This window comes from Microtus ochrogaster, chromosome 1, assembly GCF_000317375.1.
Source record: "Microtus ochrogaster isolate Prairie Vole_2 chromosome 1, MicOch1.0, whole genome shotgun sequence".
Taxonomy (NCBI): domain Eukaryota; kingdom Metazoa; phylum Chordata; class Mammalia; order Rodentia; family Cricetidae; genus Microtus; species Microtus ochrogaster.
In genome coordinates, this window is record NC_022009.1 from 50,882,213 (window position 1) to 50,908,710 (window position 26,498).

At 40.1% G+C, this 26,498-nt stretch overlaps 1 protein-coding gene across 2 annotated transcripts in view; it reads left to right on the forward strand.

The window, feature by feature from the left end:
• Ncapg2 (non-SMC condensin II complex subunit G2) overlaps positions 1-26,498 on the forward strand; it is a 61,767-nt gene that overhangs the window by 23,705 nt on the left and 11,564 nt on the right. For both annotated transcript variants that reach the window (XM_026782275.1, XM_013346961.2), the window contains 12 exons: positions 2,315-2,488; positions 5,637-5,707; positions 7,095-7,248; positions 7,363-7,536; positions 8,209-8,325; positions 8,538-8,675; positions 9,045-9,144; positions 13,873-14,057; positions 15,741-15,881; positions 18,486-18,589; positions 21,087-21,187; positions 23,131-23,230. In XM_026782275.1, the coding sequence (XP_026638076.1) occupies positions 2,315-2,488; positions 5,637-5,707; positions 7,095-7,248; positions 7,363-7,536; positions 8,209-8,325; positions 8,538-8,675; positions 9,045-9,144; positions 13,873-14,057; positions 15,741-15,881; positions 18,486-18,589; positions 21,087-21,187; positions 23,131-23,230 (1,559 nt within the window). The remainder of the gene's footprint in view (positions 1-2,314; positions 2,489-5,636; positions 5,708-7,094; positions 7,249-7,362; positions 7,537-8,208; positions 8,326-8,537; positions 8,676-9,044; positions 9,145-13,872; positions 14,058-15,740; positions 15,882-18,485; positions 18,590-21,086; positions 21,188-23,130; positions 23,231-26,498) is intronic.

The following is a 26,498-nucleotide window of genomic DNA, read 5'->3' on the forward strand; positions in this document are numbered from 1 at the left end:
GTACCAATGGATAGGATGTTGTTATTTCCCATTTGTTCCCATAAAGATACTTAAGTATGGTTTTTGAGGAGTCATAATTACATTTTTTAAAGAATTGTATTGTATCTTTTAGAGTCTGGAGAGATATTTTTAAAAAAGAATATTCTTACTGATAGCAACCTTGTTCCATATCTCTTTACTCTGAGCATCTCAGTGTTTGATTCCTTGGGTGTAATAGAGTTGAGCTAGATTCTGGACATGGAGCTGGTGTCTGTTAAAGTCACTGATAGGAGCCTGGTCCCTTGTTTGGCCAGTCGGTTGTGAACTTGGTCAGTAGAATTAACAGGAAAGTAGACGTGCAGTGCAGGGGGAATAGTACATAGAACACTGATTTCACATTCATACCCTGGCTGACCATTGCCTTCCCATAAACTCCCTTCATTGTAGGTAGTGTGTGTGACTTAGGGAGACTTAGCTGGGCCACCGTGTAGACTTTATGCTCTAATCAGTAGGTGATCAGCCTGGCACACGAGGTGTAACATCCTGCTGTGGGCCACTATACCCTTGTAACTGGGATTGAAAATGACTTTGCAAAACTGAACATGAGTTTGATAATGTACTAGTTGAGAATTTCCTTAACTTTGTGGCTAGATACTACTGAGAAATCTTGCAGCATCTTTTAGGTCAAGTTTTGAATCGTTAGAAATAACAATGATTTCTGTTGTACTTGGTGTACAAAATACCCAGTTTGTTATATGAGTTCTATTTCTAGGTTGATAGGGGTTCAGAATACACAGCCTTGTAACATTGTAACCCATGTTAGAAAAAATAATATGGCTTAGAATACATATGTAGCTAAAATGTTTTGATTTTGAGATAGTCTCACTGTGTGGCCCTGGAAGTTCCAATGTGGCTTTGAACTGGTGACAATCCTTTGTATGCCTCCTGAGTTCTGGGATTATAAGCACACACTGTCATGCCTAAGTATTTTCCTGGTTCAAGGCACCATGCACTTGGGTGGCAGAAGATGGATCTCTGTGAGTTCAAGGCAAGCTTGGTCTGTATAATGAGTTCCAGGGAAGCCAGGACTATGTAGAGAGACTCTGTCTCAAACACACACAGACACACACCTACCTTATGGCCATTTAGTAATAGTCTCTGCTAAAGTTTTGTAACTATTACTTAGAGTTTAGTATTGTTAAAGTATTTTAGCTTAGCCTGCTAAAATAAAATAAGGAACCATTACTTAAGAGCCTATTACATTATTCAAGTGTTATTCTCAAAGGGTTTCATAAATTTTAATGAGACTGTTGTGCTAAAATGTTGAGCTTCTGTTTTTTTCTCTTTAAATAAATGTACTAGTATTTCTTAGGCTGGTAGTACGCAGTGATCATGTGCAGTAATGCTCAGTGTAAATGTGCTCCAAAAAGTTCCTCTTCTGTTCACGGTTAGAGCACAGAAACGGTAAGGCTAAACCCACAATTACAGCTTTGTCAGTTTGTCACATTATTCTGGTAGCATCCAGACCACTTAACAGGGTGCTTTATCAAACTGATTGACCTTATCATGTTTCAAAGCATTTAGTACATGCTGACATAACTAACTGTGGAGAAACTGTGTTTGCTTCTTTGATTCTTATTAATCAAAATCAGTTTTGTTTCCACGTTTGAATGGTGAAAACTGACAGAGTCATCCTCCTCATCTCAGTGTTAGAAAGTTACTTCATTCATCATGTGTCTGTGTCTCCATGGTCATTGGCTGGTGTGCAAGTCACTAGGTCTGGAGACCGGGATTTGGGTATGCATGTCTGGTTTGCACTGAGCATTCCGGTATGGGGTCGTTGTGTATTACTAGCACAATAGGAAAATATAAACAGGTTTGTTTTTCAGTAAGTCATGGAAACCTATGATTTTAAGGGTTGTTGGCATCTGTGAGTTGTATCCTACTGGCCTCAAAAAAGAAGTGTTAGCAGCAGTGTCTCAGCAGTGTTGGGGCAGGCCAGTGTTGTATAGCCATGCTCAACAATTACCTTATAGTGTAATAAAGACTGCTAGTTTTTGATTTTAGAAAAACATTTTAATTCATACAGACTGTTTCACTAAAGAATATTGAGTTAATTTAGAATTGATTTCTTGGGTGGAATTTGGAAAAAAAGCTACCTTCCTGATACAGATATGTTCAAAAGTGGTGAAGAAAGTTTTACTGTATGGAAGTTGACATTATCATTTTTATATTGTTTTGTGTCTGCAATTCTAAGATGTGCTTTTGAAGATCGTACATTTGTCTTTAACACCTGTTATTGGATTCTTTCACAGTAACATTATTTGTGTCTTAGGTACTAGATAAAACATTGTCAGTGAGTGATACTGCGTCCATGGCAGGTTTACTAGAAGTCATTGTGATTCTCTGGAAGAGCATCCATAGAAGTCTGGAAAATAATAAAGAGGCCAAAGTTTATACCATTAACAAGTTTGCATCTGTGCTTCCAGAGTACCTGAAGGTGTTCAAGGTAAGTCTGGGCCATTCTTGTAAGTAAGGTGCTTTGTGTTGGTATCAGTTTCATCTTTAGTGGAAGTTCTGTCTTGTATGCACGGCAGGAAGGGTGTGGTGGCCCTTACCCTGTCATGAGGTTAGCATCTCTCCCTCTACTCTGTATCCTTGGTACCCAGGGTACTGTCCACTGTGAGCCCTTAGCTTTTCTTTCTGCTGTTGGAGATCTAGTCTGATGTTGATCTACTTGCAGATTTAGGAAAGGGATTTTGTTTTATAAACAGAATATTCCATCTTGTAGGTACTTCCTAAGGTGTTTGAAGGTACACAGGAAGCAGACTCTATAGTATGAATTGTATCTGTGTTATCAAGGCAGACAAGTTAGATCAATTTAATGAAAAGATATTTTTAGGTGCTGGGGAGATAGCTCATTTGATGAGGTTCCTGCTGCGTAGTCACGAGTACCTGAGTTTGATCCACAGCACCCATATAAAGTGGGGGTATGGCAGTGTGTATCTCTAATCCCAGTGCCGGGGAGACTGAGCTAGGATGATTGGGATTTACGGCCACTCTTAACTAAATTGGTGAATTTTAGGTTCCGTAAAAGATTCTGTCTCAATAAAAAGGTGAAGAGTGAAGAAGATGCAAGTACACATACAATAAAACTTGAATGTATATAATAAATATATTAAATACATAACTATACTAAAATATATTTTAGAATGTATTCTTTGATAATTTTATATACTTACTTTGATGCTATTCACTGATTTCATTCTCCTCTCTTATTCCCTTGTCACTCTCTCTCTGAGCCCTTTCTTACCTCTTTAAACCTTTTTAAAATTTTTTATCTCCTGAGTTGAATTAGGTTGTTTGCTTGCATATGCAAGGATATGGGCTTATTTAATAGATCATGGACAAGAAAGATGACTTTTCACCCAGCTGCTAATAGCTCCTCAGCTAGGAATGGGGTCTCATGAGCTCATTCCATGCTGGAATGTTGATGGGATTAATCTTGTATAGATCTTGTCCAGCTAATTACAACCTCTTTAAGTCTGTGGATGCTACAGCCATGTCATGTCCATAACATGTAGCAATTTCCGCAATTCTTTTACACTTGCATTTTTTTCTGCTCCTTCTTTTGTGATGTTCCCTGAGCGTTGGTGGGGAAGGAGTTGATAGATATGTCTTCATTTAGAGTTGAATACTCCACAGTCAGTCTCAGTACTTTGACCAGTTATGATCTATGCATTGATTGATGCCTACCTCAAAAATAGCCTTCTCTGACCAAGATAGAAACCAACATCAATCTATGATTACCTTGTCATGAGATTAGCATCTCTCCCTCTGCTCTGTATCCTTGGTACCTAGGGTATTGTCCACTGTGAGCCCTTAGCTTTTCTTTCTGAGCCTACAGATTTAGAAGGCACTTTGATTTCTAAATACCTGTGATTGGAATTTTCTTTGGGCTTCCAACCAGCTCCCAAATAAAGACATGGAGACTTATTATTAGTGATGTATGCTCAGCCTTAGCTTAGGCTTACTCCACTAGCTCTTTTAACTTAATTTAACCTGTTTTTATTCATCAGTGTTTTGCCTTGGGGCTTTTTACCTTTCTTCTATTCTGTACGTCCTACTTTCCTGCTTCCTCCGTATCTGAATCTCTGGCATCTCTCTTTCTTTCTTCCTTAAACCTGAATTCCTTCTCCTACTTAGTCTCTCCCACTGGAAGTCCTGGCTATGCCTCATCCCTGGATATTGACTAGATATCCAGATATCCCATGCCTGGAACTAAGATTTTCATTTAATAACCCATGTTTTCTAGGAGTAGTATTAGTTACTCATGCAGGGTACCACTATTCAATTACCATTAAAAAGAAACATTTTTAATTAGCTTACAAAATAGTAAGTTTCTATAAGGCTTTGGTTTAGTTAACCATCTCCTTATTTTCTCTTCTCCCTCCTCCTCCTATTCCCATTCCCATTAAACCTTTCCACCTTTGATATTCTCCCTGTTTGCTTGTAAATTGTACACAAAAAATATATTTTTAGTTGGCAGATAAAATTTTTATACTTTTTAATGTGATGTTTTAGAGTATGTGTTACTTGTGGAATGGTTAAATTGAGCTCAGTGTATTACCTACATATTTATCATGTGTTGTACTCTGTTTAGGATTTTCAAGAATATTTCATTACTAGTAGTCTTGCCATCATGTTTACTTAGATACTGGGAGTTAGGGTTCAAAGTGGCCATAAAAATTGAATGCAGGTGAATAATACATCTCACTTTAATTTTGTTCCTTTTCTCTACTCATGTTTATTTTCAGAAACTCATCAATATGGCTAGTTCACAAGTCTGCTTGCCCTGGGGATCTTGTCTCTACTTTCTGAGCTCTGGAATTAAAATAAAGATAGGCTGCCACACCCATGAGAATTTATGTGGGTTCTGGGAATCATTGCTCCAGGCTTCAAACTGAATGGCAAGGACTTTAACTACTGAGCCATCTCCCCATCCTTGATGTGGTGTTCTTGATGGATTCTGAGTAATTAAAGTCTGCTCAGCTTACTTTATCGTTGCAATAATAGGACTAATTAGCTGCAGTTTATTGCACTTAGTGCACTTCATGCTTCCCCTTGCCCATTGTCTTGTGATTTGGTTCATTCAGTCTTTAATAGCACTGTGCATTTTGGGAGGAGGAAACTGACCAAATTCAGGCACTTTGCTCCATATTTTACCAGCTTTTAGGTATAGATCTGATTAGCCTGTGATTTATTTTGTAGTTCCAAACATGTGCTTTCCCTCCAATAACAATGTTTGGGTCGTCTTGTATAATATTATCTGAATAGCTTTGTCCTCTTAAGAGCTATATTCAGGACAAGTAATTAGTTTTTTCCTTTTATCTGAATTGATTTGGAAGTAAACATAGTTTCATGACTGAAATTGCTGCAGTTAGTGTTTGCTTCATAGTGAAGGTGGTGTGGAAATGTCAGGAGGCTTGATTCAAGTCATCTCATCCTCAAACCTGAGGCACACCTTTAGATTTGTTTTTTTCTGGATATTAAAGTAATTATTGGAGTACTTTTTGAACAACTGTGGAAATAGATTATTAGGAAAAATTTTCTCTTGTCAAATCCTGTTGGCTATATGTTTCTTTTTGTGTTTCTAGGACGAGCGCTGCAAGATCCCCTTGTTTATGCTAATGTCATTCCTGCCAGCCTCTGCTGTCCCTGTGTTCAGGTATTTTACCACAGCGCAAGAATCTGTCCTCTGGGATTTGCTGTCACCTGCCCTGTGTTCTCCCTTCCTGTCTTCCCCTCTGTATGAAGAGATTGCCAGGAGAAGTTGTTAAAGAGATACTGTGACTCAACTATGTCTGCACCTGATATCTGGGCATTATTCTAATATCCAGAGTGGCAAGCTCTAGAGCCTGTGGTCATCGCCGACCACAGGTGGCTCCAAGTGCTTAGACTGTACTGTGAGTACACAGTATACATGTGAAAGGAAGAATGCCAGGATACTGAATACATGTGAAAGTCGTGTTTTCAAGAGATTTCTCTAATTCTCTTTACATTTTATGTAGTTGACACACAGCCTTTTTATGTGGCTGGGGAGCAAATGGATTTAGTTATCATGCCTTGGTCACTGAGCTTCTATATTGATGTACTATTTCAAAAAATGTGTCTGCATGTGCGTGTATGTGTGGTGTGTATCAATGTATCCGAGTGTATGTGCATCGTGTGTATGCAGGAGCCTATGGAGGACAGAAAAAGATGTTGGATCCCTGGAATTGGAGTTACAGATGATTATGAGCCATCATGGTGCTTGGAACTGAACTTGAGTCCTGTACAAGAGCAACAAATGGTTTAACCACTGAGCCATCTCTCCAGCCTTTGCATATTATTTTTTATTGGGCAGTGTAGTTCTGGAGTTTGCCGCTTACTTGGTTTTATTTACTTGCAAAAGAATTGTTGTTTAAAATTTGTTTTTACATGTGTTTTGTTTGTATGTGTGTTTCAGGTCATTAGGCTCGATGGCAAGCACTCTTACCTACTGGGCTAGTTTGAAGCCTCCAAAATGACTGTTTTGTGGCATGTTTTGGTTTTGTCTTTTGCTTGGATATTTGGGTTTCTAATTTTTTGGTTTTATTTTTTTTAAATGTGTGTGTGTTTCCTTTCTTTGTTTTTTGTTTGCTTTTTAGAGAAAGTAAGCAGGTGCCGTTGGGTGGGTATGGAAGTGGGGAGGATCAGGGAGATATTGGGGAAGGGGGCAAAATGTGATGTATATGACTTTTGCAAAAAAAAATTATATAATGTATTATATGAAAAGAAAAAGGGAAAAAATGCCCTAACTTTTGACCACTTCTGGAACCTGACAGCTGGCACTACAAACAAAAGGCTGTTGAGATGTGGGGCATGTCCTTCTGCAGCTGCAGTCTGTTAAGGGTTTCATGGGGTAGCAAGTACCCAGTGTAACTATGAGGCCTGTGCACCTTTGATGCAATCAAATTGTGTCTTGGTTTTCCTTATGTTGTGGAACAGTGGGGGCTTTCTGTAGAGATATTAACCTGGTTTTCTTTCTTTCTTTTTTTTTTTTTAACCTGGTTTTCTGTACTTGACTTTTTCAGTTGTGGTGTGATTTCTGTCCTGAGAAATCAGGAGGAGACTGTTACAGGCAGGAGCTACTGTACCTTGCTGGATTGTCTCTGTTCCTGGGGGCAAGTAGGGCATGTCCTGGAGCTCATTGTTGACTGGCTGACAATAAGGCCACGTCAGACCAAGGTGTGTATACAGCCTTGCCTCTCTGGAATGTGGGGAACAAGGGTATCTAGAAATTGTACCATGTTCTGGAAACATAAACTCTAATTGCCTCTTTGTTCCACGGCTCTTCTTCAGAGTAATTTGTCCTCTAAATGTAAAGTGCAAATCAATGATACGTGCCCGGTAAAACATGAGCTAGCATTGTTGTACATGGAGTATTTGCTGACCCATCCAAAGAATCGAGAGTGTCTGCTCTCTGCACCCCAGAAGAAACTTAACCAGCTTTTAAAAGCACTTGAAGGATCCAAGGTAACTATTTATCCTAGAAGTTAAAGTAACTTCAAATAGTAGTAGCAGTGATGCAGTAAGATGTATAGTTTTTATGCTTTGGAAAGGAATTGAGAGGAACTCTGAGGTGAACAGTTGAGCCTGGGAATAGTGCCATTTCCAGGACCTGTCTCCTCACAAGCAGTGTTTAGAGCCTACATTTCTCCACAGTTTCTAGCTTGTCAGGGCTCCAGTTTGTCTCCCCTTATCTGAGAATAGGCTGCCCAGGACCAGGCGTCAGTGAGGAAGTACTAGCTCTCTTCAGAGTCTTTGGCTATATTTTCTAGAAATCTTGGAAAGTGTGTGCTATGATTTTATTGTGTCCCAAGGGCCCTTTGGAATCCTGTTTTTCCCCTGCTGCACTGGCCCTATAGGATTCTCTACCGAGTACTCCTCATTCTCTACCGAGTAGGATATTGTTTCAGCTAAGCCTGCCCAGAGGAAACAAACTGTAGTCCCTGTGGGCAGTGGTCCTGTGGCCTTGTGTACCTGTTAACTGTGTTATGTGCTTCTAAAGCCCACTCAGCAGATAGTGTTCAGGTGCTGGGGCGGCAATTATCCTTCTAGTTTCCTATAGATCAGGCACTTTCTCCACCTTGCTTTGATGTGGTCACATGCCATTCAGAATGTGGGTCCTCGGTTGTAATTTTGCAGGCAGATCTGGAATTTTTTCTTCAGTCTCCAAGTGGGCATCCCCTCAACTTCAACAAAGAAGCTGCATCGCATGCCTTTGCTCTACACTGTCGACTGAGCGTCCATCTTCAGTACAAGGTATGGTGTCTCTCCTGGTGCTCTGAGTATCATGTATCAAAGCTGCTTTCCTTTCTTTTTCTCTTTTGCGACTGGGTTTTTCTGTGGCTTCGGAGCCTGTCCTGGAACTAGCTCTGTAGATCAGGCTGGCCTTGAACTCTCAGAGATCCACCTGCCTCCTCCTCCTGAGTGAAAGCTGCTTTTCTTATTTTCTTCTTTGTTTTGTTGGACAGTTCTCAGAAGAGAAAATTCATCTGTCCATCTTGAATGAAACCGGATCTTGGTTAGAAAACAAAGTTTTGCCTCTTCTTCAAGACCAAGAAGACGAGTTTCTGAAGCTTCGGAGGGACGTCTATCAGCAGGTTATCCAGGTCAGCAGCTGGGACACAGCTTGTGCTGTATTTTCAGGACTGTTTATTTTGTTGTAAAGTGGTTTAGACCCTAGTGCTGCTTCATAATACAGAGAATGGCTTTTCTTTTTACAAAGCACATTCTGCATAATTTTAATGTAGTTTAATATGTTATATGTGATGGATATTTGTTTAGGTTGGTGAATTGCTTAAAATGTCTAGAATTCTTATAGAAACAATGAAAATATGTATTTATCGAAGTTCTTTATAAATACAGTTGTAAACATTTGCTTATAATATTAGTACATTGCAGGAGAGGCTTTGTTGTGCTTGACTGCCTTCCTTTTTAAATGGCTTTTGTTGTTATTGAACCCATGTTGTGTCTTACAGACTTACCTGGCTGTGGGTAAAGATGTTGTCATGGTGGGCCTTGGAGACACTAAATTTCAGATACAGCTTTTACAGTGGAGTCTCGGAATAATGAAAACAGGTACTGTAGCATCATTTACCCATTAAAGGGATGTTTGGAAACAATATGTACATACTGCTTTTCCAGCCTTCCATCCCTCACTCCCTTCTTCTGAAGATCAGAATCTGTCTTCCAGGCATTCACATGTAACACATGGGCCTTTGCCAAAAAGTTGTTTTTTTGGCTGTAATACACCTAGCAATTTCAGAGATGCTTATGATGTCGGGCACACTGTTAGTTTCTAGGGTCCTTGGGGTTCTGCTACCTGGGTCTGCCTTGCTGGTGTGTAGAGTTTTCTACCTGGCATCTGTGTAGAAATTCTCCCAGAAGAAGGTTGTGAGTGATGTGGTCAGGAGGGGGCATACCCAGAACCAGAGCCAGTGATGCCTTCTGGTACAGTGTATGACAAAGAGAATACTACTGAGCTCTGATCTCATCTTCCAGATACCCTGCCTCTGTGGTGTGGAAGATTAGTAGTGGTTTTTACTGTACATCCCAATTACTGAGCTAAATGGAAATATCTATCCACAATTTAAATTTTCATTTTTTAAAGACCACTAGTTTGCTGAGAGAGACTTTCCTTCATTAAATGCAGTTTAGTTCCTTGCTCGTGCTCCCTCTCCTTCTGCTCCTGATTTGGACCTTGAGATTTCTGTCCCGCAAGGGGTACATCCACACACTGAGACAATGGGGATGTTCTATCGGGAACTCACCAAGGCCAGCTGGCCTGGGTCTGAAAAAGCATGGGATAAAACCGGACTTACATAGCAGACAATGAGGACTACTGAGAACTCAAGAACAATGGCAATGGGTTTTTGATCCTACTGCATGTACTGGCTTTGGGGGAGCCTAGGCAGTTTGGATGCTCAACTCACTAAACCTGGATGGAGGTGGCAGTCCTTGGACTTCCCACAGGTCAGGGAACCCTGATTGCTCTTCGAGCTGATGAGGGAGGGGGACTTGATCGGGGGGAGGGGGAGGGAAATGGGAGGCGGTGGCGGGGAGGAGGCAGAAATCCTTAATAAATAAATAAATTTAATAAAAAAAAATAAATGCAGTTTAGTATGTTTAGTTGGTCCAGATTTGTAGGAGGAGGGCCGCTTGTTCTTCTCGGCCACCGGCTAGCTTACACCCAAAATAATCACACAGAAACTATATTAATTAAATCACTGCTTGGGCCATTAGCTCTAGCTTCTTATTGGCTAACTCTAACATCTAAATTTAACCTATTTCTAGTAATCTGTATATCGCCACGTGGCAGTGGCAGTGGCTTACTAGGTAAAATTCACAGCCTGTCTCTGGTGGCTCTAGAGTGTTCCTCTCCTCATCTTCCCAACATTCTGTTTAGTTTCCCCCACCTAGCTCTGTTCCCCTATAGCTTTGCTGTAGACACAAAGCAGTTCCTTTATTAACCAATGAAAGCAACACATAGACAGAAGGACCTCCTACACCACAGATTAGCCATTGTGGTCAGTGATGCAGCTTGGACGCATTCCAGGCAGGCCTGAGTGGAGTCCTACCCTTCCTGTGCTGCTAGACACTAGTTGATGACTTCAAATATAACAAGATACTGTATTGGTTCACAAATTCTAAAGTTGTAGAATTATTCAAAGTCTTGAACTTTTTTTTTTAAATCATTCTCTGTAGTTTAAAACTACATTCTACACATAAGCTTAATTGTTGAAATAAAATGATTTTTTTCACACTTGATTTATCACTTAGGAATTATTTTGCTTTAGGGCTGAATCTACTTTTAATTATTTATAAAGTTTAAAATCATAGAACTAATCAGAATTTTCTTTCCATTTAGTCCATTTCATTACATAGTGGTACCCAGTCCCTTTCGATCAGGTTTAGAGCTGGACCTGTGTCCAGACTGGAATGAGCTTTGTGTTTGCATGTCCAGTGACTAGGGTCTGTAGGACTCATCACCATACCACAGTGCGACTCTTCTTCTGTGGTGCTTGTAAGGATGCATTAGAGGTTAGCAAACAGACTAGAGTCTGCTTTCTAAAACTCTTTTGCTCTACTTGGAAGGGGCTCAGTGAAGAAGCCATTTTCAGAAGCTATTTATGTGTCTTATTTACTTTTCTATTGCTCTGATAAGATGCCATGACCAAGGCAATTTATAGAAAATAAGAGTATATTGGCAGGTAGCATGGCAGCAGGTGGACAAGTGTGGAGCAGAAGTTGTAGCGGAGAACTTATATCTTGACACACAGCCACCAAGCAGGAAAAGGGGCAGCTCATTGGAAATGACATGAGTTCTGAAACATCAATGCTTGCCCCTGGGACACACCTCCTCCAACGAATTGACACTTTCTAATGTTTCCAAGTATTCAAATATAAAAATCCTATGGGGACCATTCTCATTCAGACCACCGCATTGTGTTGATATTAATTATGTCCAGGTAGGTTATTCTTTATAAACCCAAATGCGTATTGTAAAGAAGCTATTTCTAGGACACAGTTGGGTGGCCAACTGCATCAACCAAATAAATTAGGGGTGTAAGCCCACAAACTTCTGGAATTCCCACTACAATATAGTACATAGATTGTGGAAAATCAGGGGCCAAACATAACAGAGCTTTGAGAGAGTTCTTACTGAAAAATACCAGCTCAATTAAAAAGAAATGTTGATTTTTTTTAAAGTAAAGACTATAGGGTTATATTTGAAAAAGAAATAAAAGCAAAGTGAAGATTATAGGAAATCTAAAGCTTTGGAGGAAAGGGGCCATTGATAAAGAGTAATGTGCGACAGCTTGGATTTTAGCATCTCAGAAACCAAGGCTGTTGTGTACAGTTTGGAGACAGTGCAGGAGGTCGCCCCACAGCTTATGTGTGAGGCTGCCTCTATCTTTTGCTGTCCTTGCTGCTGTTCGTTCGTTGGCAGGGACTTGACAACCTAAAGATGAGCATACTGCGGAGAGCCACAGAGCCAGCACTACTTTAGTTTCAGATTGATGGCTTGTTTTCTGACTTTGAGCTGTGCCCTGGGGAGGACTCTTAGCAAGACTGTAGATCAGCACCGGTTTTGGCTGTAGCTGTCATCCTGGCCTGTTGTTAGCAGTTTGTTGCTAGCTAGCTAGTATGTTGCATATTTGGTTCATAAAATACACACACCTGAATACAGTGAAATAACGTATGGTTAAAGTTTTCAGCTTTTCCAGGTTACTGAGACTACACATTCTGAGGAAGAATGTAAGGAGACAGCTCCTTTGTCTGTGTATTAGTTAGGGTTCTCTAGAGGAGCAGAATTTAGAGAATAAATCTATACTTATAAAGGGGATTTATTACAATGGCTTTCACACTGTGGTCCGGCTAATCCAACATTGGCTGTCTGCCAGTCGAAGGTCTAAGAATCCAGAAGTTGTTCAGTACACGAAGCTTGATATCTCAGCTGACTTCAGTAAAAGCTGAAATCCTGAAGTAGGTTCTAATGCCAATGAGGAATGGACCTGCTAGCTAGGTGAGAGAGAACAAGCTGGCAAAGAGAGCGAGCTTTGTCCCTTGTATAGGTTGCCAGTAGATGTATAGGTTCCCACCTCAAAACATCCGTCAGGGTCTAGTCAGCAGTTTGAAGAGCTCAACACCTGTCTCATCAGTGGACATTCCACATGACAAATATATATAAGGAATGAGTTTTCCACCTCTGGATGAAAGGGTAGCAGCTCCTTGAGTTCCTGTATGGTTTTAGCAATTGTACAGAGCTGCTTATTGGTTCTGGCAGAGTCTTAGACCTCAAGAGGATAGAGAGCCTCTGGGATGGGAGTCTGTCATCCCTTAGCCGGAAGGTTTGGGGTGTAGTTGGCTGTGGTCTTATTGATTTTGGCAGAGTCTTAGACCTCAAGAGGATAGAGAGCCTCTGGGATGGGAGTCTGTCATCCCTTAGCAGGAAGGTTTGGGGTGTAGTTGGCTGTGGTCTCTAGCAGAGCTTGCTGGATCTTTAGTTAATTTTGTAGCTGAATGGCTTTACCCTTCATATCCAGGCCCATTCTCTGGGCAAGTCCTGTGGTCACCTGGATAATGGACTGTCTATGAGGAGCATCATTTCTGTGCTTTATTGCATACTTGTTTTATTTTAATGTGTCTTGTACCATGGGTTCTGCTAGGCGGCTTGCTGTGTAGTACCCAAAAGTTAAGGGCTAACCAGCACCTGAGCCATGTGTTAGACAGAGTGGGGCAGGGTGACATGGGGTGCCCTTGAGGATTACTGGGGACAGGCCCGTCTCTGCTTTTGTAGCTTTTACTGGCAAGATTGATTGGAAATAAAAATGGAGGAATAGTTTTATTAGGCTTATATATAGAATGAATTTTATGACATTATGTACTCTCAGTCAGGGAGGTAATTGGAAAAAAAAAACACCAAAGGAAATCAATAAGCTATGTTATCAAACAATGTTGGGAGCTGTGAGGTTGGACTTGTCCTTGTTGGGTTTTTACTTTAGTAAAATATAAGAAAAAGTTTGTGTTTTCTAATTCAGGTTTTATAGGAGACATACATGCAGTGAACAAAGTTCTTTGTTTACCTGCAGAGTCAGCTGTACTACTGCTGTTGGGGAAAAAGTCAATTTTTTAGTTATGTGGAGAAAAGAAATTTGTGTTTGATTCTAGTTTGGATCAATCTGGTAAACGTGTTAGTGCTAATTCAGTAGTAATAGGTTCTTACATTACTATCATTTATATGTGTTAAGCAATTTCAGTTGAATTATGTGCATGTGTAATTGGTTGTTTTCCTTTTCTTTGTAGTGAAGGAATTTTTTTACATTTCATTACTTCTTGGCATTCTCAAGGAGATAGCTGGAAGCTCCATGATTCAGAAAACAGATTCAGAAGAAGTCACGGTGCTGTTTGATTTAGTGCAGGAAGTATTTCAGAAAATGTTGGAATGTGTTGCCTGGACCTTCAGGAAGCAGCCAGAAGAAAGTCTGCAGGTATTGTTCTTCAGCTGGCCAGGTCTCACTGTGCTATCTGCTGTGGGCATTGAGTGGTGACTGCATGCCAGCCCTAAAGGTAAGCATGCCTGCATTCTTTGTGGCATGCAGATCTGCAGTCTTGAGCTCAGGGATTGAAGTCCCATGGATGTAAGGACTCTAAACGGAACTGATCTCTGTGGGCTGTGATTCCAGAGCTTCCCAGAAAAGAATATATTTGTGAAGATGCTCATTTTCAAAGGGACAGTCACTGCCTGGGAGGATGCTCACTCCCATCATCTGTTAATGTCCCGATTTAGAAGCACCTTGAAGGGACCGTGGTTTTCTGTTGATGGTGAAAGCTCATAGGCTGAGATGATTGAGCAACTAGATCATAAAAATCAAAGGGACTAGATCTGTTCCTAAAACAGTGTAAAACCTGTTCCTGAATCAGTTATACTGTTAGCAGAGAGCCATTTTTTTTCTGTCAGTGAGCTATTATTGTTTTAATTAAGAATGTTTAAATGGGAGGTTGTTTATGAAATATCCAAGAGCTCAATTTTATTCTAGACTAAGCTGATGGAAATAACCTAAACATGATTGGCACAGTGTTTTCTAGCTCAGCTCATAGTCGTTTCAAGTGTCTATGATCTGTTTACGTAGTTCATCCCCAGTCTTAGACTCTGCCGGGTTTTCACCATCCGTCAAGTAGTGTCATTTAGAAACACTGCCTGAGCTATGGTTTTATTTTAATGTTAATAATTGCCTTTCTTTCCTTCTTCCATCCCTCCTTACTATTGATACTTCTATTTTTGTTGTTGTTGTTGTTTATTCGTTTTTGTTGTTATTTCTGAGACAGCTTCTTTCTACTATGGAGCTCTGATTGTCCTTGAACTTGCTATATAGACCAGGCTGGCCTTGTACTCACAGAAATTCGCCTGCCTCTGCCTCCCAAGGTGTGTGCCTTCATACCTAGCAGCTATTTTATTGTTTGTTTGTTTGTTTGTTTGTTTATTTATTTATTTTTTGAGTCAAGATCTCACTCTAGCTTAAACTGGCCTAGAACTCACCAAGGTAGCCCAGGCTGACCTCAAACTTACGTCAGTCCTCCTTACTTAGCCTGGTATATCCTTAGATACAGATGTGAGCCGCCACACCTGGTACATCCTTAGATACAGATGTGAGCCGCCACACCTGGTACATCCTTAGATACAGATGTGAGCCACCACACCTGGTGCATCCTTAGATACAGATGAGAGCCACCACACCTGGTACATCCTTGGATATAGATGTGAGCCGCCACACCTGGTACATCCTTAGATGCAGATGAGAGCCGCCACACCTGGTACATCCTTGGATATAGATGTGAGCCGCCACACCTGGTACATCCTTGGATACAGATGTGAGCCGCCACACCTGGTACATCCTTAGATACAGATGAGAGCCGCCGCACCTGGTACATCCTTGGATACAGATGAGAGCCGCCACACCTGGTACATCCTTAGATACAGATGTGAGCCGCCACACCTGGTACATCCTTGGATACAGATGTGAGCCGCCATACCTGGTATATCCTTAGATATAGATGTGAGCCGTCACACCTGGTATATCCTTAGATACAGACGTGAGCTGCCACACCTGGTACTTGTTTTTTAAAAACTGATTTTTAACTGTACTGACAATGACTAATGTGATTTCTTGTAGCTCTTTCATTCTGTACAGTCCCCTCTTCATGAATTTATCAGCACTATTCAGTCCTGGTACAGGGACACTGCAGTCCACCATGGTATACTTTCTACTCTGATTGCTGCACTTGTGGTTGAGATAAGTCATCAACTGCAGAAGGTGAGTTATACTGATTATGAAACTGCCATGCTCTTGACTATCCCAGATGCTGTGCCTGCTTACAGTACATGGTTAAGGTTTTCTAGTGCAAACTGTTGGTGATGACTGTTTGCCAATTTCAGTACTTTGCCATTTAGCTGGTTGGGCATCTAGAGCCACGTGGAAACTGTGGAGCATATGCTAAGGGTATTGTCATTCCTGACTGCGATGGAACTCAGTGCTATGATGTGGATATAGTCTGCTGGTGCTAGGAGTTTTGAATGAATTGATAGCTTCTAAAGATTCTTCTTTGAAGAAATCAAGGATACTTGGGCAGACATTGCAGGACTGTTCCAGACTGAACTGGTGTACAATTGTTTATATCTCTGCATGCCCTTTTCTTTTTTCTTTTCATTTCTTAACTATAGGAAGCTTGAAGTTTTAAAAATGTACTTACTATGATTATGAGTGTTTTCCTTCATGTGTATGTATGTGTGGCACGTGCATGCTTGGTGTCCACAGAGGCCAGAAGAAGGTATTGGGTCCCCTACAACTGGATTTACAAAGCTGTTATCAGCTGCTTTGTGGGTTCTGTGGACTGAACCTGGGTCCTCTGTAAGAGAAGAAAGCTCCCTTAGTAGTCAAGCCTTCCCTCTAGCTCTAGAAACTTGAAGTTTTGGTATCTTATTCTTCTGTCATAGCTAAAGGTGAATGGAACACAGATTTATTTAGTCTATTTTGTTACAGATCTGATCATTGTTGCTCTTTGAGCTAACACAGAAAGTGATACTATACATAGAGAACATGCAGGATGCTCTTTTTCTTCTTCAGCTTGGAGATGTCCCTTGTGGACATAGGTAGTGATGTAAAGAAGAGAAGTAGCAGTGGGTTTACTCAGAATGAAAAGATGGGCTGTCACTGAATTGCATGATCTAGAGATGGTCATGTACTGCTTGATCATGGTCACTCTGAGAAGTGTAGATGCAGATTGTCACTGTGCTGCCCTGGGTATGGCTATACAGATGCCAGCACACTCAGCATAATGTTTTGGGACATTGTCAGATACACCATCCCTTGCTCCCAAAATGTTAGCACGTGGCTGTGCAGCTTATGATCAAGTGTATATTACTTTGTTTTTGTGTGTATGAGTGTTTGCCTGCATGTGTGTGTGTGTGTTCCAGTGTGCATGCCTGGTGCTTGTGGAGGTCAAAACAGGGCATTGGATTCCCTGGAACTGGAGTTAACAGATGTTTGTGAACATCCCAGGTAGATGCTGGGAGCTGAACCTGGGTCTTCTGTACTAGAAACAAGTGCTCTTAACCACTGAGCTATTTCTCCAGTCTGAGAAATTATTATAATTATACAAATTTTGTAATATAAAAGACAAAAGATGTTCACTAAATTCTAAAATATTAATTAGGATTTATGGCTATCCTTCAAAGTGTAAAGAGAGATTATTTGGTTTACGAAAGTAATTGCTAGGTGACATAGCATAAACCTAGGACTAGGACTTAACTTCAGAAAGCCATGTAGCTGAAGTTATAAAGCATTGGCAGCCTTTGGACAAACCCGGACTCTTTTCTTTATGCTGCTCTGCCTCTTTGCAGAACATTGCTGACTGGCCTGTCTTCTTGTAGTCTGTATCCTTGACTACAGATTGTTCTGTTTTTTCACCTTTTTTTTTGTCAGTTCTTTTGTTGGGTTGCATACACATTTAAGATTACTGTCTTCTTTTAATGTCTTATTTCTGACTGTCCTATTATAAGATATCTGCTTCACGAAGTCTACATTGTTAACTTTGTAGCCATCCTGGCTCCCTTAAGCTGCATGTGTGCACAGGCCCTGTGTATTTAGCTTTTACTGCTGATCTGTCTTTACAAGTAAGGTGTTGTAAGTGTGCTACATGAGTAGTTCTGTAAAACAGTCTGACAATGTCTTCCTTTCATGGGGAGTGCTTATAACTCACCTGATGTTAAAGCTGTGGATGTGCTTGGTCTTAAGGTGTTCACATTAGCATTTAAGACAGGGACCCATGAGATCACAAGCATGAGTTGCCATGCTCCGCTTTTACTGTTGAGTTATCTTTCTTAATTTCTCACCCTTCCTGCTGCAGTGACTCTTTAATGCTGTTCCTCATGTATTGTAGCCATAAAATTATTTCATTGCTACTTCATAACTGCAGTTTTGCTGCTGTTATGAATTGTAATGTAAATATATGTGTTTTCTGATGACCCCTCTGAAAGAGTTTTTTGAACCCGCAAAAGGATCTCAGTTCACAGATTGAGAACTGCTTTAGTCTAAAACACCAGCATTCTAAGACTGAGATTCTAATCTGAGCTGAGAGGAACTGGTTAAGTTGGCTTAGGAAAAAATATATTTTTTTTATAGATGATATCAAGTTAAATAAAGGCCATTTGACTAAAACCTTACTAAGTTTTATGTCCTTTATTTCTGTTACAATGAGTAAAATGTTCTTGTGAAAAATAAAGAAATTTGTAATTAACTGTAGTGAATAAAGCTTGTTATTTCTGAATTGCTTTGGTCAGATATAAGAGAACCCAGATAAGTGTGAACCAAGCTGTCAATCTGGGGTAATTATAATATACTGATTTGGAACTTTTCTAGGTTTCTGATATAGAAGAGCTGACCACACCGCAATGTCCTGCTGACCTTCCTCCATTTTCAAGGTGTTTAGTTGGTGTAATAATGAAGTCTTTGGATGTGGTCAGGTAATTGTCTTCTCTCTTTGATCTTGGTACAACCCTATCTGTATTTTTTCTTAGTGCCCTGTGATCTATTACTTTTTACTCTCAGATTATCAGAGGTATTTTTTACCCACTTGTGAAAAGCATTCCATAGTTTTTCTTCATTTTATGAGTGATGGAACTGCTTACGTTAAACTTTCATATAGAACCATTACTTTCTATAAACTGTTGTATCTATTTAAATAGTTTTTAGTTATGTTTATCATAACCAAGTTTTGCTGATGGGAAAAAATGTGTGTACAAAAATACTTCTTATTGTGTGTTCTAGTTTTCTTGTCTTGTTATTAGCTGTCTTAGCCACGGTGGATTTGTAGTTCCAGGGTAGGGACGTGAGGATTAGAAATGTTAGGTAGGAGGAACAGAGATAAGAAAGAAACACAGAGACACAGGGGAGTACCAGGAGGGCAGCTCAGAATACCGAATGCTGAATTTTGCCCATATTTATTTTCCATAGACTTTTATACTCCAAAACAATGGGGGGGGGGAGAAGAAGGCAAAAGACTGCTTTAACAATGGACAACCAGAACAGTTACTTGCTCCAGTACTTGAGACATCAAGACCTTAATTCCCGAGCAAAACATTTGATGTTTGGGGTAGTAAACCCACTCTAGACCAAGTATCCTTCAGGCATCCACTCCCTAATTCAAACCTCCTATTTCAAAAGAAGCAGAAGTATGTTTGGATTCTCTGACCTTTGATCAGGGTGGAGTAGGCCCACCTTTATTGGCCATCTTAATGTTGAAAACATGAAGTAACCACAGCCTGGTCAGAATCTCTTGTTTTGTAGCTACACCTGCTGTCAGCAACTTTGAAAGAGCACAAATATGCTCAAACTCTCTGTCCTTCAGACAAAGGAACATAGGCTCACATTTTTGGGTCCCCGCATTCTCTGTTGCTTTAACACTAACCAAAATTAGCTTGAGGAGGAAAAGATTTATTTGGTTTTCAGGTTATAGTCCATCATGGAGAAAAGCAGACCATTTTGAAACACTGCTCTCCATGACTTGCTTAGCTTGCTTTCTTATACAACTCAGGACCATCTATGCAAGGGTGGTGCCACCCACCCACGTTGTCTTGGCCCTCCAAAGAAAATGTATTGTAGGCATCTCCACAGGTCAGTCAATTAAGGTCCTGTCTTCCCATAGGACTTCAAAAAAAGTCAAAAACTTAGTAACAAATTGACCCATTGTAAGCTTGACAGACAGACAGACACACACACACCACTATTAAACCATGACTTTTTCTTTGTTGCTTATCCCCAAGATTTCACATTTATATCACAACATAAAACATGGTATGACTTTGAAAGTTCCAGTGTTAACATCAAAACTCCATGGTACTTAAAATTTTCAATACCTTGAAAGTCCAGTTTCTTTCTTCAAAAACATGTAACATTTCTTTAACTGTGGGCACCTGAAAAACAACAACAAAAACCAAGTTAAATGCTTTTGTTTTTACAAGAGGGAAGAGGCAGGGCATAACAACAATAATGCTTAAACAAAACCAAAAATCTGTCAGTTTAGTTCCAGATCTTGTAGCTCAATATCTGATATAACTGGAATTCACTTAAGATGTACTGGACTCCAAAGGACGTATCTAGTAGTCTCAGGCTAACTTTCTGCTATACCTGCTGTTGTCCTGGGTGGTTGTCCCAAGGTCCTGGCATCTCCAGTATCTTGAGTCTCTGTTGTAGCTGAGACTTCACCTTCACCAATGTCCTCCTGGCCTCTATGCAGGGATTCCAACTTTGCCATAAGGTGCCAAGCTTTGGCTGCTCCCTGTGACCCCTTTATGTCTTCAGAAGTAGATCCTGTGGAAAATTCTTACACATTAACAAGTTTGGCTACTAGTTTGGGTTGCAGCATTGCTCCAGCTCCTCCCTCCCCCAATTAGACTCATCTTCTATGTGCTGACCTTGTGGAAGTACTTTCCAGATTTTACCTCATGATGCTAGTCTCTTACTAATCACAGCCGAGGCTTCAGCTCCAGCTAACCAGCATCATTTGTTTCAGTAACACCAAAGTTTTTATTTCTACAGTTTCTGAATTCAAATTTTATCCCATGAACAACCCTTGGTTCTTCCGTGCATTTCACTTGACTAGGATTCTAGGGTTTGTAGTAGTTCACAAGGGACTGAAAATATAGAGGGATTTGTTTTTCAGACTTTGAACACAGTGGCACTGAATGGTGTGAATACATTCCTTGAAAGCTTCATTGCATCATTCAGAGGGCTGTGGATTGCCTTTCAGCAGTCTATTAAATATCTCTTATGTTCCTGTTCTCCTGTGCATACCAGTTGGTTTTAGCATTCCATCTGTAATAACTGACATGTATAATACATAAAGGGGAGGACCTTAGGCGGTATTTATGATTGTGGGTAAACCTCACTTGTGCTTATTATTATTTTTTTTTATCAAGTATTGGGATGTGGAGTAATTTCAAATGTTTGCTGATTCCATAGGTCATTTTTGGATGAACTAAAGGCTTGTGTAACCTCTGGTGATATTGAAGGCATTGTGTGCCTCACAGCTGTTCTGCATATTATTTTGGTTATTAACAAAGGTTGGTTACATTTTTTTCTCCTTCATCTTGTATGTTACTGATTATGTCCTTGTATGTTGCTACTGTTAGAGAAGTTTGGGATTTGACCTGTTTCACCCTTTTCTCTGCCAGCACAGAAGAGGCTTCCCACAACCTTTTCACCCTTGTTCCCTAGTGTTCTCTGAATACACTGTCCCTGCCATTGCATGAGCTTACCTGTTCTGTATTGTAGCTCCTGTCTGCCTTTCACTTTCACTCTTGGGTGCCTGTACCTAGGTTGGCCATGAACTCACTCTGCAATCCAGACGTGCCTTGAACTTGGAGTTTTCCTGTCTTAGCCTTGCTAGTTGCTAGGATTACAGGTCTGAACCACTACATCTCAGAATTGAATTTCTCTTGATTTGCCCAATGTTACTTTTTTTTTTAATATTTTTTTTATTTATTATGTATACAATGTTCTGTCTGTGTGTATCCCTGCAGGCCAGAAGAGGGCACCAGACCTCATTACAGATGGTTGTGAGCCACCATGTGGTTGCTGGGAATTGAACTCAGGACCTTTGGAAGAGCAGGCAATGCTCTTAACCGCTGAGCCATCTCTCCAGCCCCCCAGTGTTACTTATGTTTAAAAATCTGGGCAAGCCCTGTAGCAAAGGCCTGTAGCCCCAGCTACTCAGGAAGCTGAGACGTGAATAATGTTCAAACTTAGGAGTTTGGTCAATATTAGTGAAATCCAGTATCAAAACTATTTCTAAAATTTATTTTTTTAAACAGTGGGCATGTTGGCATCATGCCTCTTGAATACTTAACTAATTTGAAAGTAGTACTGGGAAAATATTTGGCAATACCTACAATATGTCAGCTCAGTGTAAAGTCCAGTGTCATCCTTGCAGGCTGACTGACTATATTCAAGTCTCCATATTTTTGGTTAAGTTCTACTGATGTTAAAATGTCTTTCAATTTTATCACTTTGCAGGTAAAGATCTCTTATGCCTCCCAAATCTGTGAAGATTTACAAAGCTTGAGTACCTTTCACCCACATGTTTAGGACAAAGAATTTCTTCAGAATTTGGGAGTTTATAGATTTTATACTGTTTATGTAAAACATACTGCTTGAGAATTCCCAAATTGAAAATTTAAAATCTGAAACACATATAAGTAGGACAAAAAGTTTTGAATTTTAGAATATAGCAAATTACAGTTTTGGGTATTAGATGCTCAGTCTATGATGCTTTTAAAAAGTTTTCAGGCCCAGTATGGGCATCATAAAAGGCTTGTCTGAGGGATGTCCCCTGATTTAGAGGCACAGAGCACTTGTGTTCTGCAGAGCAAAGGACATACCTCATTGAGGAGATGTAAGCATGTATGTGAGGTGCTGAGTACCTGCAGTGGAATATAGCATGATTAATAAAAATCCAGAGACAGATAATTGGGGTTCAACCTGATGGTCAGAAGAGCAAAACAGCCAGCCATTGGCTCTTACCTCTACCTCAGTCTGAAATGGTGATCCTACCTCTAGCAATCTCAGAATAAGACTGTGTCTGAGAGCTGTCTCCTCCCGTTTTATATTCCCCTGTAGGTCTGGGATTAAAGGTGTGCACCACTACTACCCAGTTCCTATGGCAAACTAGCGTGGCTAGTGGGATTAAAGGTGTGTGTCATTGCTGCCTGGTCTGTGAGGCTCATCAGTGGGGCTGTTTTACTCTCTGATCTTCAGGCAAGCTTTAGTTATTAAACTACAAATAAAACTACAGTAGATGAATGTGATTTGTGCTGGTTGTCACTCTTTTCTGGTGATTCTCCACACATAGCAGATGTACTCTCACAGCATCTCTGTGGAAGGGATAATTGTCCTACAGTCAGCCAGGGTTAACTAGGGAGAAACAGATAACTGACCACATGTGCACAGCAGAGAATGTTACATATAGTGATGGTGAGAACTTTTTTTCAATGTAATCTTCTTACAGGTAAACATAGAAGTGCAAAGCTGAAGGAGGTTGTAGAGACTGTGAACAGAAAGCTGAAGACATTTATGGAGATCACTTTGGAAGAGGATAGTCTAGAAAGGTAAATGTGAGACTTACTGAACCGAGAGCTGGGTCTGTTTGGGATTGCTCTTTTATTCAATTCATTAGAGCCAGGTGATTAGAAGCAGCTGTAAGGTTGGAGATTATGGTCATTTGAATGAGAATGGCCCCCATACTTAATGTGATTGAATGCTTGGTACCCAGTTGGTAGAATTGTTTGGAAAGGATTAGGAGGTGTGGCCTTGTTGGAGGAGGTGTATTATTGGGGGTGGGCTTTGAGATTCCAGGCCACTTCCAGTTAGCTCCGTCTTTGCTTGTGCATGTAAATCATATGTAAACTCTCAGCTTCTGCTCCAGTACCATGCTTGCTGCAATGGTTCCTGCTATTGTGAACACTAATCTTCTGGAACTGTGACCCTGTAAATTAAATACCCGCTTTTATAAATTGCCTTGGTCATGATGCTTTGTTGTGTCAGTAGAACAGTGACTAAGACAGATGTTTCTGATGTACAAATGCTTTTCAGAAACAAAGGAAAATCATTTGTGAAATTTTGCTATAGAAAAGAAAGAATATTTACCCCAATTCACAATTTTCAAATGAGACATTGTTTTTGGCTAATTTGCTTCATTTGAAAGCCACAACTATTTTCCAAGTATTAATGCAGGTCTGTCTTAAGAGTGTCAAGCAAGGTTCATTCCTAGCCCTTCGTGATATTATAGGGTGCCCACCAGAGAAGAAAACTCAGACTCAGTCTTTAGCCAATTGAAAGTCTTCATTCCAACTGCTTGGGAATATACTCAGTTGTTTGGGACCCAAGTGTAGCACCAAGTGCATAGAGTAAGGGGTTTCCACATCCTGGTATCTTCCTCCACAGCTTCAGGAGGAGGTTTTGCACAAGCAAGTAGTACAGCAGATGCTGAGATAAACAGGTAGCTGGAGAAGGAGGTCCTGCACAAACAAGCAGTTTAACAGACTCTAAGATAAGTTAGCTGGGGCATCTTGACCATAGGTTTCTAGAATAGAGTTGTATAATTTTCCTCCTGGCTTCATATCGAGGAGATCAAATTCTAGTTAAACCTAAAATGGCATCAGAAAAAATATAAGATGGAGGAACCTGTGCATTGTTTTGCCCTATCTTTTCTTTCTTCCTAGGAAATTTTTGGTTTCTCATACTGCTGTTGACAAGCATGTTCCTGAGCCATTTTCCTCTCTAGGACAACTGTGCTGTTTATACGTGTAGTGGAGAGATCAGTTGTTCCAGGTGTTTCACAAGGCAGTCTTAGTGGGAAGCAGACCATGCATACTGTTCAGCTGTCCTCTGCTTTGCAGAGAGCCTTTCATAATCCTAGATTGCTGTTTTATATATACGTTTGTGGAGTGTTGCTTATGTGGACTTGTTACATAGGCATACATACTAAATGCTTACGTAACTAGGATTTAGGTTTACAGATGATTTTGACAATTGAGATATTATAGTGAATGAAAGGATTAGTGAATACGTTTCTAGCCCATTATTCTAATTTTTTTTCTTAGCAAATTGGGTCTTTGTTAGCATAATTAGGAACTATCCATAAAAATGATAAAAAAATTATTTTTTTGAAATTTATTTCAATTATTATTTTTACTTTGGTGATGCTGGGAATTGAACTTACTGCTTCCTACATACATACATATACACATATAATTATATAATATATACGCATATACATATACATACACATACACACACAGACACTCTGCCACTTAATTAGCTCTCCAAGTCATTTAAAAATTTTAAAACATTAGTTTTATTTTTTCCAGTCATCAGAGTCTTAGCCAATTAATTGGTAGTTTTCTATGCTGTTGTAGTTTGAACATTTATAACAAGCCAATACTTCGAATGCACTTAGAATGTAGAAGTGACTACATGGTATATCAGTCACAGGAAACAGTGACGTTGAGCTGTGTGCTCACAGCAATACACTCTTAGCTGTATAGCCTTGTTTTGGGGGTCTGTCCTTTCCAAGCACTTCTCCCCCTTCATTCATCTCTCTCTTTTCACACACCAGTCATTTCTTCCTCAGCAGAAGACTCCTCTGTGTTAAATTCACACAAAACCTTACCTATGTGCAAGACAGAATAGGCATGCTGGGGCCGTAGACTGAGCTGATTTGTAAGAAGTAGTGTGTTTCGGAAAGCTGTTTCAGGATTTCAGACTTGTGCCAAGCAGCTCTGTGTGTATGACATTTTAGTGATGGGGATTACAGTTTAGGAAGTCCTTACTGCTTCTTGTACTATATGGCTTATTGATTTTGTAAATTATAGATAACTGGTAGCTGTAAGGAATAACATTTCAAGAATAAAGAGGATGGGGATATTAAACATGAAAGTAATAGAATACATGTGACTTGAAAGCAGAAGAGAGGCTGAAGGAGAAAGCAGGAGGGAAGCAGGGGAAGAGGTGAAGAGGAAATTGGAGGAAGAAGATCCACGTGAAAGTGTATGTGAAAGCGCTATAAATTGATAGGTGAATTCATTATATAAATGGTATAGTAGAATTCGCATGTTACGTATGCATACCCTCTTGTTTACTTTAAAAATCACCTTTAGATTATTGACAGTACAGTGTGAATTGTGTCCTTTGCTAAGCACTACAGTATAAGAAAAAAATCTGCATGTGTTCAGTACAAACTGGGCTTTTTAAAAAAAATGTTTTCAATGTGTATTGTTCTTTTTATGAATGTGGAGACCATGGATACAGAGGGATGACTGTATTAGATCTTTTAATATTGAACAATTCTTGCAATATTAGAATAATTTAATGGACTTAGTTTTTAAAAGACTTAACTCTTAGAAAAACTGACCTGAAGGTACAGAGAGTTTCCATGTGTTCCCTGTCCCAGTATATGCTTGCTGTCTCTTACTGTTTGTATCCTAAACCATAGCAACACACTTGTTAACAGTGGATTCGCATGCATTGACATATCAGTATCACTCAGAGCCCCTAGCTTATATGAGGTTTCATATTTGGTTTTGTATCTTCTGAGGGTGGTATAAGACCTAGAGTTAGGAAGCCAAAGAACCTAGGGTTTTGCTATAGAAGAGATGAAGAATTGCCCTAGCTCCAGAAGAGAGTTCCTTTATATAGGGTGAGGACTTAACCTTCTTAGTCTACTGTTTAAGCACCAATTTGTTCTACATACACCCTCTTAGACACACGAAGAAATAGTGTTGGGCTGGAGAGATGGCTCAGCGGTTAAGAGCATTGCCTGCTATTCCAGAGGTCCTGAGTTCAATTCCCAGCAACCACATGGTGGCTCACAACCAT